At 30.7% G+C, this 13,219-nt stretch overlaps 2 protein-coding genes across 6 annotated transcripts in view; one reads left to right on the forward strand and one right to left on the reverse strand.

The window, feature by feature from the left end:
* Positions 1-3,281, forward strand: part of LOC124952172 (protein yellow-like) — a 3,321-nt gene extending 40 nt beyond the window's left edge. The window contains exon 1 of the mRNA XM_047501627.1: positions 1-3,281. This exon is cut by the window's left edge and continues 40 nt beyond it. Within this exon, the coding sequence (XP_047357583.1) occupies positions 610-1,926 (1,317 nt within the window). The 5' untranslated portion in view covers positions 1-609 and the 3' untranslated portion in view covers positions 1,927-3,281.
* A 2,275-nt stretch (positions 3,282-5,556) lies between these two features.
* On the reverse strand, positions 5,557-13,215 carry LOC124952132 (F-box/WD repeat-containing protein 7). 5 transcript variants are annotated; one of them, XM_047501546.1, is made up of 8 exons: positions 12,911-13,215; positions 11,216-11,468; positions 10,893-11,125; positions 10,698-10,800; positions 10,068-10,586; positions 9,521-9,928; positions 9,057-9,372; positions 5,557-8,964 (listed from the first exon to the last, which is right to left on the reverse strand). In XM_047501546.1, the coding sequence occupies exons 2-8, from the start codon at positions 11,420-11,422 to the stop codon at positions 8,801-8,803; spliced, it is 1,950 nt and encodes a 649-aa protein (XP_047357502.1). In that variant the 5' UTR covers positions 11,423-11,468; positions 12,911-13,215; the 3' UTR covers positions 5,557-8,800. The 5 variants fall into 5 exon arrangements, with proteins under 5 accessions (XP_047357502.1, XP_047357503.1, XP_047357504.1 ...); XM_047501547.1 differs by having other exon boundaries at positions 11,216-11,448; positions 12,865-13,215; XM_047501548.1 differs by having other exon boundaries at positions 12,865-13,215.
* Between the last annotated feature and the right edge of the window lie 4 nt (positions 13,216-13,219).

Consider the following 13,219-nt stretch of genomic DNA (forward strand, 5'->3'; position numbering starts at 1 on the left):
AGAGAGAAAAAGAGAGAAAGAGAGAGAGAGAGAGAGAGAGAGAGACTAGCGCAGCTTCGACTCTGACTCTTCTCTTCGTTTTCATCGTCAGTCAAATTGCGAACGTGTCCGCGCGCGCAACGTTCTAACGTTTTCTTTTTCTCTTCTTTCTTGCTTCTCTTCGCTATACTTAAATTTTCCTTTCGTTCCGCACTGTGATCACGAACACGCTCATGCGAGTTCGTTTTCCAAAACGAATAAAGAGACAATAAAGAGAGAAAAATATAGAGAGAAAAATAAAGAGAGAAAAATAAAAAGAGAGAAACAGAGAGAGAAAGAGAGAAAGAGAGAGAGAGAGAGAGAGAGAGAGAGAGAGAGGTGGAAAATAGCCCAGGAATAAATAGCACATCGGTAGCTAGCAGTAATTTGGTAATATTATAGTAGTATAGTACTACCTCTCGCCTCTCTCAAAGTAGCATTACGGAAATAGACATCTTTTGAAGAAGAGGAAGAAGAAACGAAGAAAATAGAAGTATAAAGAAAGAAATAAAGAGAGAGAGAAAGAAAGAGAGAGAGAGAGACTACGAGTTTACGCACTCTCAAGGAAAAATATAAAAATTCTTAACCAGAATGAAGGGTTTGACTTTGTTATTTTTGATTCTGACGACTGTGGCAACGATAACAAAGGTAGGATGGTGTCACGAGCCCTTTCAAGTGATATTCCAATGGAATACGATAGACGTGGTCTGGCCATCGGAAGACATGCGTCAATTAGCCATTCGAAAGGGCGATTATATACCAGCGAACAATTTGATAGCAGGTATTAAGTTTTGGAAAAATAAAATGTATTTAACGATACCAAGGTGGAAGGACGGTGTGCCCGTAACATTGGGTGTTACGTCGGCGATACCGATCGAAAGAAATACGGCACCGAAGTTGGAAGCTTTTCCTAGTTGGAATATGCAAAAGGTCGGGGATTGTAATGCCTTTCAATTGGTTCATAGTATGGAGATTGATCCGAAAGGACGAATGTGGGTACTCGACACTGGAAGGCCCGCTGCCTTGACCGTGGACGTTAAGTCCGAGTGTAAGCCTCGCTTGGTTATCCTCGACCTTGAGAAAAAGGGTGAAATACTTCGTAGTTACGAGTTCCCAGAAGATGTTGCCCCTCGTAACACGGCCTACCTCAATGATATAGTTTTAGATCATGAGGATGGCGGTATGGCTTATATAACCGATAATGGTAACATCGATCCTGGTATTATTGTTTATTCTTTAATGAATAATACATCTTGGAAGATCAGACACGAATCGATGAAGGCTAAAGCCGAGGCCGTAGGATTCATGGTTGCAAAAACTCACGTAATATTACCGATTCACGTAGATGGGATCGCACTTTCACCGGCAAGCAGCAAGGATAGACAGGTCTATTATTCTCCCATATCCTCCTTTCATCTTTATTCCTTACCTACTTCCGTTTTAAAAAATAATACGAAGAACGTAGATCGATTTGTCAAAGAACTTGGCCGAAAGAACTCCCAAACCGATGGTATGGCAATGTCCGCCACCGGTGTACTTTATTTCGGTCTTCTCGCCGATGACGCCGTCTCTACCTGGGATACCAAACAATCGAGTTCTTTCACAACCGGTCAAAGGATCATATCAAGGGATCACATTCACATGCAATGGCCCGATACGTTTGCTTTTGACGAGGATGGTAACTTTTATTGCGTTACCAATTCATTTCAAAACTTTATCAACAATCGCGTAGACATAGACGTGCCCAATTATCGTGTTATAAAAACACGTGCAATGTCCAAGAGTTATCAATATTTCGAAGATGGTTCGATACCAATACTACCGGATATTACTGCTGGCGTCGGTACAATTTCCTACTTTCTACCATCGTTATTATTACCTTTTTTCCTTCTTCATCTTCTTAAGTAATTTTACGTCCATCCATCCATCCATTCATTCATTCATTCATCCATCCATCCATCCATCCATACATACATCCATTCATACATTAGTTAATCCATTTGTTCATTCATCTTTTTTCGATTCATCCTAAAATCCATGCGTTCGAACGTATATATATATATATATATATATATATATATATATATATATATATATTTTTGGTCGATTATTCGACCGTCAACGACGTTTCGAAGCTCGGATGATCTCTTACGGTACTTTTTTCAAGCATTAAAGAATTAATTGAGGATGGGTTTTAATGCCAATGGAAACAAATATCTTGACCTATATACGATGTATATACATGCATACATATATATGTACCTATTAACGAAGGAGATTTCGTTTGAGCTACAATCATCGATTTTACATATGAAACAAAAATACAGATAACGGAGGGGAATATATAGAATGGACAAAAAAAGAAAAAAAGAAAAAAAAATAAAAGAAAAAGAAAAAAAAGAAAAAAAGAAAAGAACAAAAATTTCAATCCAAATCGTGCGAATATTCGACTTCTTCTTTTTATCTTTTCAATATAATGTATCATATCAATTTAATATCAATATAATGTATCATATCAATTTAATTCTCTATGCATAAATGCTATGTCGTAAGATCTATGCTAGATCAGGTTAGTAGAGATTTGCTAGAACAATAAATATTTGAACGTTGACATTCCAAAAAAAAAAATATATAATCTCCCTGTCAACCAATTGAAATTTGCGATATGAGCAATAAATGAACGATCTCACTAAGAATCAGCATTTTTCGTTTGTCTTGAGACTAACGACATAGCAAGAGTCGCGACGCTTTTTCTCTATTTTAATCTCTTTTTTTATAATTGTCAAAAGGAAAAAAAGGAAAAAAAAACGAGTAAAATAAATAAACAAATAAAAAAAAAGAGAGAAAAAAGAAAAGAAAAGAAAAAATACATAGTAACAAGGAGCAGGTGTAAAATGGCATTAATGGAAATCTGAAATCTCTACGAAATTACATTTTTATATGATATGACAATATCAAAATGAAGAAAAGATCAAACGAAAGTTAAAAAAAGTTTAAAAACGAAAAGACACAAATGGTGACAACGAACGCACGACCTCGTTTCACGCGTAAACTTTGACTAGAGGTTCGAGATTAGAGAGAAACGGCAACGTTACGCGATCGTCTAACGACAGAGAGAAAAAAGGGAAGAAAGATAGAGAGATAAAGAAAGAGAGAGAGAAAAAGAGAGAGAGAGAATCGTGAGTAGAACTTATTGTCAGTAGTCAAGAACATTCTTCTTGCACATTGAACGTGTGAGAGAAAAGGAAGAAAGATAAACTGGCGTGGCAAGTACCCGGGTTACTTTGTTACTATGACCCAAGCAGAAAAACATGTTCGCCTTTATAATCATCTTACTTTTAGTTGTAATTTCTTAATGCATATCTGTGTCAACGTATTCGCGATTTACGTTATTCAAATTTCTATGGGAACGATTCTGATCTTCGACAATATCAATTGTGTGTTCAAAAGCATACAAGTACCTTTGAATTTCAATAGACATTAGATATATCAATGAATGATTCGTAATCTCATTCAACGTATGTTGATTAACGTCAAAAGACATGATCAAAGATATCTATTAGAATACAAATTGACGATTAATGATTAACTATTGAAATATTCTTTCTTTCAAATCTTTATTTTGTAATGTCATCGACAATTATTATTTAAATGAATGGTTAAAAAATTAGTTTTTATCAAAAAAAAAAAAAAAAATCGAGATTAATTAATACGGAATAAATATTCATTGAAAATAATTAGAATATATATATATATATATATATATATATATATATATGTGTGTGTATATATAAATATTATATGTACATATGTATATATAATATTTTATACAACTATAAAATCGATCAAAATATTACAAGACGTTAAAATCTTTTATTTAAAAAAGGAAATATTGCAAAGAACGTTGTTCTATCTTTCACTTTCTCGTTTAAAAGCATTTCTCACAATTGTGTTTGCCTTTCGATACGCACAACGATTCGCGTTCCACTTTTCTTCTCTCTCTCTCTCTCTCTCTCTCTATCTCTCTTGTGATAGGTACTTTAAAACGGAAAAGAAGACATCGCCTTGCCTCGCCTCGTTTCATCTTCTAAATGATGCCAAAGCGTGTGCAGGCAGGCGGACGCGCGAGGGTGAGGCTCCTCAAATGACGAAATCTTTCTTGTGAGAACGCTCTCGTAATCTTTTGCAATAGATAAACCACGATCCCACCCAGAGATAGATATTAATATGAGATAACGTTTATACAATGCAACGAGATCTCACCCTCGTTACGCTTTACATTAAATTCCATTTGATTCGAATAAACGATCGAAAGGTTGATAATAACGCATGAAAAATCTTCTCAACTTATAAAACTTTCCTTTCTTTCTCCTTTCTTTCATTATTTAATTATTTTTATTCATATATAGTACTTTGGAAAATCTACGCTTTGCGTAACCTTTACCATAGAAACGTGATAGTGATAGAAAGTGAGATTTCGAGAAAGCGTTAGAGACGATATAGAAACACGCAGGGAAGCACACACTTACGAATAATCTTTCCTAGTTGTAATAATTGACTCATTTAAATTTCTTATCTATGTTTCTTTTTTTTCGCTTTTTTTTTCCTTTAACAACAACAAAAGAATACAATTCAACAAATCATATTCTATAACTAAACATAGTATTTAGAAATCGCGTGGTTTCGTAGAGATTCGCAGGTGTATTAATGACATAAAAAAATAAAAAATCTTCTTCACGTTATTATGTTATTATAAATAAAAAAAGTCGAATAATTCATGTTATGCAAATATCGCTCGTATTGTTTATAAAAATTGTGTAATTAAAATTCAGCTACCAAAGAACCACAACTGATCACCGCCACTTTTGGCTTTCAATTTTGCTGTCCAATGCGTTTCTTTTCTTTTATCCACATTTCTTTTTGAATATTTCAGATACTCGATCGCTCTGAAAACATTCATTGTATCTAACATAGTTTGTTAATTTAATATTTTTCATTTTTTAATATCTTTTATTGCAAAAATTTTGATATAACTTCGCAATATCATATAGACCAATAACAAGCCAGTTTATTATTCCGTGATAAGACCGCTTTCATATACATACAATCGTTTAATACATATCAAGAAACATAATGGTGTTATTTTGTTAGAACGAAACTCTCTTACGTGGAGATAATTAATCCAGGATAATATAACTTTGCTAAAATTCATATACCGATAACGCATATGTAATTTCGGTTATATATTATATTCGAATTAATCTTCTCGTTTATTTCTCATTTATTTTATCCAATTAATTAATATCATTATAAATTATCATGCCAAACGGAACAGAAGTGCACAGAATAAATTTAAGTTACGTCGATGTAATTAAATTTTAAAAGCAACGCGCGTATAATATTAAAATCAATTAAGCAGATGAAATTAATATATTTTTTATTAACATATAAATTATAATATATATATTATAGGTGATTCACCCGATATATATATATATATATATATATATATATATATATATATTTATATTTATATAGTACTACTACTATTATTTAGCGTTTATTTAAATGATAATTTATCAATAAAGAGGCAAATTCTGTATTTCCTTATGTCCCTTTCGAAATCCTTGTTATTACTTTATTAATTTTAAACATTTTTCGAAACAATACATATAAGTTTAAACAATCAGAATAATTAGTTTGAAACGATACGTAATCATTTATATGAAAAATTAGTTAATATTCGTAGCCGGTAGATGGCGCGTAGGTCTGTGGTTAAGACGCCTGAAATTATGCAATGTTTTATACATATAGACATTGACTCGTAGAATAGAATAACTCATCGTACTGCGCAGTCGCGTTATGACCACATGTGAAATAGTTGATAGAATGATGTAAACTATATAACCTATAAAATATTTCATAAACTCTAATCATATTAATACTGAAATCGTTAAATAGTTTAATACGTAAATAACCAGACGAAGAAGGAAATAATGGATATATATGATTATTATAATACACTTGGTTGTTCTATGGAATCATCACATGAGGAAATAAGGCATGCATATTATCATCGAGCACGTCAACTTCATCCGGATAAAACCATTGGAACAAAGGAAAATACTAAAGAATTTCAACTTCTTGCCGAAGCTTGGTCTATCTTAAAAGATCCCGACTTGAGAAAGAAATATGATACTGAATGTAAACAAGCGGAATTAGAATCTAACAACATTATTGTTCATGCAACTGTACATTTACATGAATTACAAGAAACAAATAAAAAGGATGAATTAAGTTTTCCATGCAGATGTGGCAATTATTACAAAATAGACAAAGAGATGCTCGAAGAAAAAAATTCTTCAATTTATGTGACTTGTGAAGAATGTACTTTTATTATCATTGTTAAAACATGATATTTTAAACAGTTTTTAGAAAGACAAATATTCTTGTAAGTTATATATTTTACCATGTACAGTTGTTGTTGGAATATTGAAACATTAATGAAATTGTGGATTATTGAAACGGTAATGAAACAGTAAAGAAATTAACGAAAAAGCAAAATCTTACCTGTAAATTATTTGAATTAAAATTGTAACTTTTATTATCTATCATATATCTTGTGGGTCATTAATAATTTTCAAACTTCACATTATCGCCAGAAATAACAAATGATTTTTTGAATTTTCACATATTTTTTTTACTCCTATCGTTATTATTATAAAAATAAATCTAACAGCACATCGTAGAAAATTGAAACATACTGTGGTCAAATATACATATCTATATACACATATAGTATATAGTTCTTTCCATTTAATTTCTTAGTTGTTGCTACATTTCCAACATTAAAAAAATATTATCTATTTATATAGGAAACAAAATGTACAGATTTTATTTTGCTGTTAAACAAATTTTTCTTTAATATAACAAATTGTAAATGACAGTATATTGTAAATAAAAATACGATTTTTCTAAAATGGAGCAACATTTTCTATTTCTTGTAAAAAATGATACAACAGATAACACATCCTTATAATATAAACTATTAAGCAATATACAAATAAAACACGATCCTTAGGATAACCAGGGTCCAATAATAAAAGATGCATTCACACAAAATATATTTTCTTACATTCCTTATAATGCCCTTTCTATAGGCATATAAACTCTTTGTAAGAGGAAAAAATTAATATTTTGAATTTTTTTGCAAACTTACTTTTATCTATTTCAGGAATAATGATAGTGATTAAGTGCAATAATTAATTATTGTCTACATCACTTCGATTTACTGTAAATCCTAAGCTGGAATAATAAATAAATGCCTTTTTAGTCTAACTTTTTAATTTACTTTTGACAATTCATAGGGGCTCTAAAGATCGTGATTATATAAGCGATGCTATAAAATTAGCATATACATACTATATGGGGATAATATGCAGCTCTTATTATTGCCCCTTGGTAAAAAAAAATACTTTTATGAATTATCAAAAAAAGACATTCTATAACTTTCGATGCGAGCCTTTTCATTATTTCATTTGCTTTTCGATCATTTATGTTACGATTGCTTACATAGAATAAATAAATCCTTTTCCAATAATCCTAATGATCCGCTCATTTTTAGATCTTTTTATACTTATATAAAAGTCATTTTAATTTTTGAATATATTAAACGATGGAGATTTAATCGCCACACATATGGGATTACACCTAATGAAAATATTTATATATCACATATACGCCTATTTAACGTGAATATATCGAAACAAATTCGTGTCATATTCTCCATGACTCCAGAATTCCAATTAAGACTGAATTCTATCTCCTTATCAATTTGTATACACATAAAAGTTATCTTATCAAATTTTTGCATTTTCAAGCAAAAAAAAGAAAAAGAAAAAAATTTTTTTATACATATTTCGATGTAATCTTAAAATTTTAGTATTAAAAAAATTTTTACTATACCTAATGATTTACTAATATTAGATATTACACGATTATATTCAAGTGATAGTTACAAAATCTAAATCTTTGTGTCCTCCCATATGTATCTCTTTTTCAGTCTCACAACAATGTATTTCCATTCTTACAACAAAAATCATGTTTCTAAATAGATACAGATTGATATCTAAATCATGTGGCATGATATTTGCATTTATAATAAAAAAGATTTAATCAGAAATTTCTTAAAAAAAAAAAAAAAAAAAAAAAAAAAAAAGGAAAAAGAAAAAAGAAAAAATGAATAAAAAAGAATGACGTTCAAGTTGTAACTTATGTGGACAATTAATAATTACTTATTTTAATTGAAATTCTATAAATAACCGTTCCATAATATTGATAAAACCTTACTTTTTTTATAAGAAATCTTTTTCATAGCCCACATAAACTTGCATTAAGATGAAAGAATTATCATGCCTTCTTTTATATCCGTAACGATTTCGTTAAATTCAATAACAGCAATAATTCAGTATTACACTTATAAAGCTCTCATTCCCCAGAGGCTGTTGAGTCTTTTAAATCTCATATTTGTACACTGCAATTGATACACTCCGTAAGTTATGCAATTAATCCCGTCAATGTTAGACAACTCATCTAATCCAAGATCGTGCATAATGTCCAAAATTGACTTGAATCAACTTCTTCAAATTTCCACCATACAGTCTTATCACAATCACACCATGTAATACATGAAACATTGTACAGTAAATTGGTTATGCTACCTAATTAAAGTATGTACAGAAGTCGTACAAAGGAGCAGGAATCCAGTCTGTGAGAAAGTGCACTATTTTATCTCTACATCAAAATCGAGGACAAGAAGTTTTGTTTCTTCAGTACCATTACGGCTACCAACTGCACACACCAATTTTGTGTCACTTGCACGTATTCTCCAAACAACTCCACCACTCCCACCACTTTCTAAAGCAACTAGATTTCTTATAAATTCACCTAATAAATAGAAAGAATTATTTAATTATAATATAATAAATTCTATTATAACAAGATAATAATATCAATAATTATTCTAACAATATACATACCAGTTTTGACATCCCATAGTTTAACAGTACCATCATCAGATGAAGTAATCACAAAATGACTATTAAACTGCAGACAAGTAACCGCTGATTGATGCTTATTTGGACCAGAAAGTGTTTGAAGGCAGTGCCCACTAACAATGTCCCATACCTTGACTGTAGAGTCTGCATTTCCAGACACCAAAATATTATTACGCAATTCCATACCTGAAGTAAGAGACTGATGGCCCATAAGAGTATGTCTACAAGCACCAGTTTCTACTTCCCATACTCTTATACTTGTATCTAGTGATCCACTAACAACATGTACACCATCGAACTGATAAGCAAATAAAACATATCAGTAATTATAAAGTTCAATGTATAAAAAATATTTTTTTTTTTCATGAAAAAGATAAGAAATGAAATATTGTACGTTTGTATAATGTATAAGCTTAATTACATTTAAATGCATGAGTAATACTTACTTGGAGGGAATAGACGCGATTAGTATGTCCTTGCAATGTATGAAGGCACTCCTCGCGTTCGGGATTCCATACTTTTACCATATAATCATAAGCTCCACTGACAACTAATTTTCCATCATATTGCACACATCTGACAGCTGCCAAATGACCCACAAGTACATGTAGGCATTCACCAGTATCTACTTGCCACACTCTTAATGTGGCATCTCTACTACCACTAACCACTTTATTTCCATATAAATGCATACATCTCACTGTTGATGTATGGCCATACAAAGTATGTATACACTGTCCAGTCTCTGCATTCCATACTTTTAAGGTACGATCTGTACTACCACTAATCACAGTAGTACCTGACATTTGGGAGGACCATACACCACCTGTATGTCCAACCAATGTTCGTAAACACTAGAAATAAAAATATTCAAATACATGTAATTATATATTGTATATATATATATATAAAGTGGAAAATTTAATTGCTTATGTTTTACAAAAGCAATATTTATTAGCTTGAAATATTTATTAAAATACTTGGAATATTTACCTTACCCGTAACAGCTGACCAAACTTTAAGAGTATTATCGTCAGAACCACTAACTATTCGATTACCAGAAAATTGAAGACATGTAATAACATGATCATCATGACCTTTAAGAACTTTTGGGGTACGGATTGGCTTTGTTCTCCAATTCATTTTTATATTGTGTTGTCGCATATAAGCTTGTTTCCATGGTGATGAAGAGTTGCCAGGATTTCTACAATTTTTACGTTTTGAAGGAGGCAAATCTTTTAAATCATCTATACCAGCAGCTATACATTTCTCTTTCCAAAGTAAATTATCATCTGCTAAAAATCTCCAATTTCTACAAGTTTGTGCTGCACGTAATAAATCCCTGGGTTCTAAGAAAGCCAATACCGATAAGGCTAATTCTTTTGGCAGTAAGGATATAAAATCCCTTTGAAATTGTGGTTCTATAACCTGCATCATATGACGTACTTGCGTTGGTTCACATCTTTCTATTAATTCGTCTATAGCTAACATCCTTTCTGCATTTGACCACCTCTGAAAATATATTAACATATGATATAAAACATGCAATATGATAAATAATATTAGTAATGATCAATGAAATATTTTTTAATAAAACAAATACAAAAGTATCTTTAAGCATACTTGAAATTGCAAAAGCCAGTTATTCATTTCAGGTGGTGGATTATCTTTTGTTGGAATGACACATCTAATATGTTTAGCCTTATCATCCAATTTTTTTGCATTCCTGTTAAAAAATAAAAATACTTATTAACTTCATTTAAATATAATATTAATATATTTAACATTTAAGTTATAATTTTTTAAGATAGCACATACATTATATAAGATTTATCTTCTGGATTAAGTTTTTTGCATGGTAAACTAGACTCTGTTTCACTTTTTCGTTTTCTATGAGGTTGTACAATATCCAATGGAACACATGTGTGTAATATAGGACTATGAACTCTCTGTGGTAAACATGCCTGAGCTTGTAATACGGGCGATGAACAACTGCTACCTTCAATTTCTTCTTCGCACTCAGCATCACGAAATAAGCCAGAATCACTAATCTGTTTTATAATTAATTTATGATATTAGATAAAATATATATGATACGCAAAACAATTTAACATATAGACTAAAGAATAAGATGAGCTTACTTCACTCTCTTCTTCACTACTTTCATCATCATCTTCATCTTCTTCATCACCATATTCTTCAGATTCACCATCTTGTGGAAAGGTGCAATGCATAGGATCTAAAGAACTAGGTCCAGGAACAACTTCGATACTTTCAATAGGACTTGGACTTGTACCTCCTGGTTTTCCTTCACTAAGCTTTTTTGATGATGTGGAAGGAACAGACATTACTGTATTTTCTTTCTTTTAACAACCTGAAAAATCAAAAGAGAACCTTTCAAGAAATAAAATATATGATATTAAATTATTATATAGAAAAGAATAAATTCCATAAGAAACATAGATTTATTTAACTTTTGATTCTCTCAAAGATGATTTCATTTTAAAAATATAAGCATTTTTATCCAACTACATTCCTTAATCATAAAGGTTCACTGAAACTTTTTTTCTTAAGACTTTTTTATTTTCCAAATTATCTACATAGGAAGATATGTATATATAGAATATACTACCTAACTTTATCACATGAAATATTTACCTCGTAATATAAATTTCAAAAGAATGTTTCCTGCAAAAGTTGCATCATTTTATGAGGACCAATATATAATAGAAAACCTTGTTTATGTGACCTTTGTTAACCTTGAAATACTTAGTATTATAGGTTGCCAAATTGATCTTAAAAATTTTTCTATTTAAAGAAACAAATATGACCTTTTTATCTCATTAATCTTTTGCAATGGCATAAAACTATTTTTACTATATACTTTACTATACACTTATACTCCCAATAAAACTATATAACTTTCGTTCAATCAGGAAACATTTTCTTTCAAAATTTGTATTATAACGGAAATATTTAAAGTGATATAATTAGGTGGTACCCCCTATGTATACATATATATATATATATACATATAAATAAATCCTAGAACTAGTCATGTGGAATATAAATGCCTATACCATGCACTGTGTTATTTAAATTAAACTTATCATAAGAAAAAAAAAAACAAAAAATTAATATTTCGAAAAGTATTTGATTTATAAATAAAAATAGTATATGCATATACATATGTGACCATAATTCTTTTATTATATCAAACAATAGACTTTTGGAATAATGGGTAACAAAGAGCTTATAATTATCAGTTTTTTAATAAACACTGGTAGCAGCAGTTCATGAATGATGCTTTATCAATAAGAATAAGGATATTTAACAAAATTTTTGATATAGAATTGACAAATATCTTATATTATACAATCGAATTAACACTTGACAAAAAATATTTCATCAGAATCATAATATTTTAATGTTCTTCGTGTGATATATAATACATCGATGTCTCAGAAAACGTGTCGACGCCGTGTGCAGTATATGATAACTCCAAGGGGCGAAGAGAAAAAGTAAAGAATCTAATATGAGTGAAATAGGATCGATGCACAAAATTTCGATCACAAATTCCTAATCTTGTAGTGGCATTTTAATATGGGAATAATTATATTCTATAATAATAATACATTATTAATAACACAAATTTGAAAAACGTCTTAACCTTGATTAACTTTTCTATCGTGGCCTATCATTTGAAACCTAGCCTAGAACATCATAAACGTGGGCCAACCAGCCACACCCCGTCCTTTTTATATTTTTTTTCCCAAGTCAGCTTAACTACCTGAGTCGAAAGACGTTGAAAAAAACTTCATAAAGAATATTCATACTTGGGACACTTTTCTTCTTTGCCCTTCCTTCAGCGGAGTCAAACGTCTTGACGGTGTAGCGTTGTTAAATGTCTATTATATTTTTCTATCAAATTAACGCAGTATACATTTTTTTTTCGGGGAGTATTACTTGTCGAGATCAAAATGTGATAATAATGATATTAGCTAAAGATAATTTTTTAAAAGCAAGCGCTAAAATAAAAACAGGATACACGTATAAACACGGCAAAGAACCCATCGGTAGCCCGTGGCAGCTCCGAGGTTGCTTTCCGAACTCCGGTGATACAGAAACCAAAAGCAGGTAAATGC

Source organism: Vespa velutina, chromosome 10 (genome assembly GCF_912470025.1).
Source record: "Vespa velutina chromosome 10, iVesVel2.1, whole genome shotgun sequence".
Taxonomy (NCBI): Eukaryota; Metazoa; Arthropoda; class Insecta; order Hymenoptera; family Vespidae; genus Vespa; species Vespa velutina.

Coding starts and splice junctions, on each gene's coding strand:
- LOC124952132 (XM_047501546.1), bottom strand. CDS start 11,422: ATGTCTGTTCCTTCCACATCATCAAAAAAGCTTAGTGAAGGAAAACCA. Junction 11,126..11,215: donor GTAGTGAAGAAGAGAGTGAA/GTAAGCTCATCT, acceptor ATTATAAAACAG/ATTAGTGATTCTGGCTTATT. Junction 9,929..10,067: donor GGTCAGCTGTTACGGGTAAG/GTAAATATTCCA, acceptor TTTTATTTCTAG/TGTTTACGAACATTGGTTGG.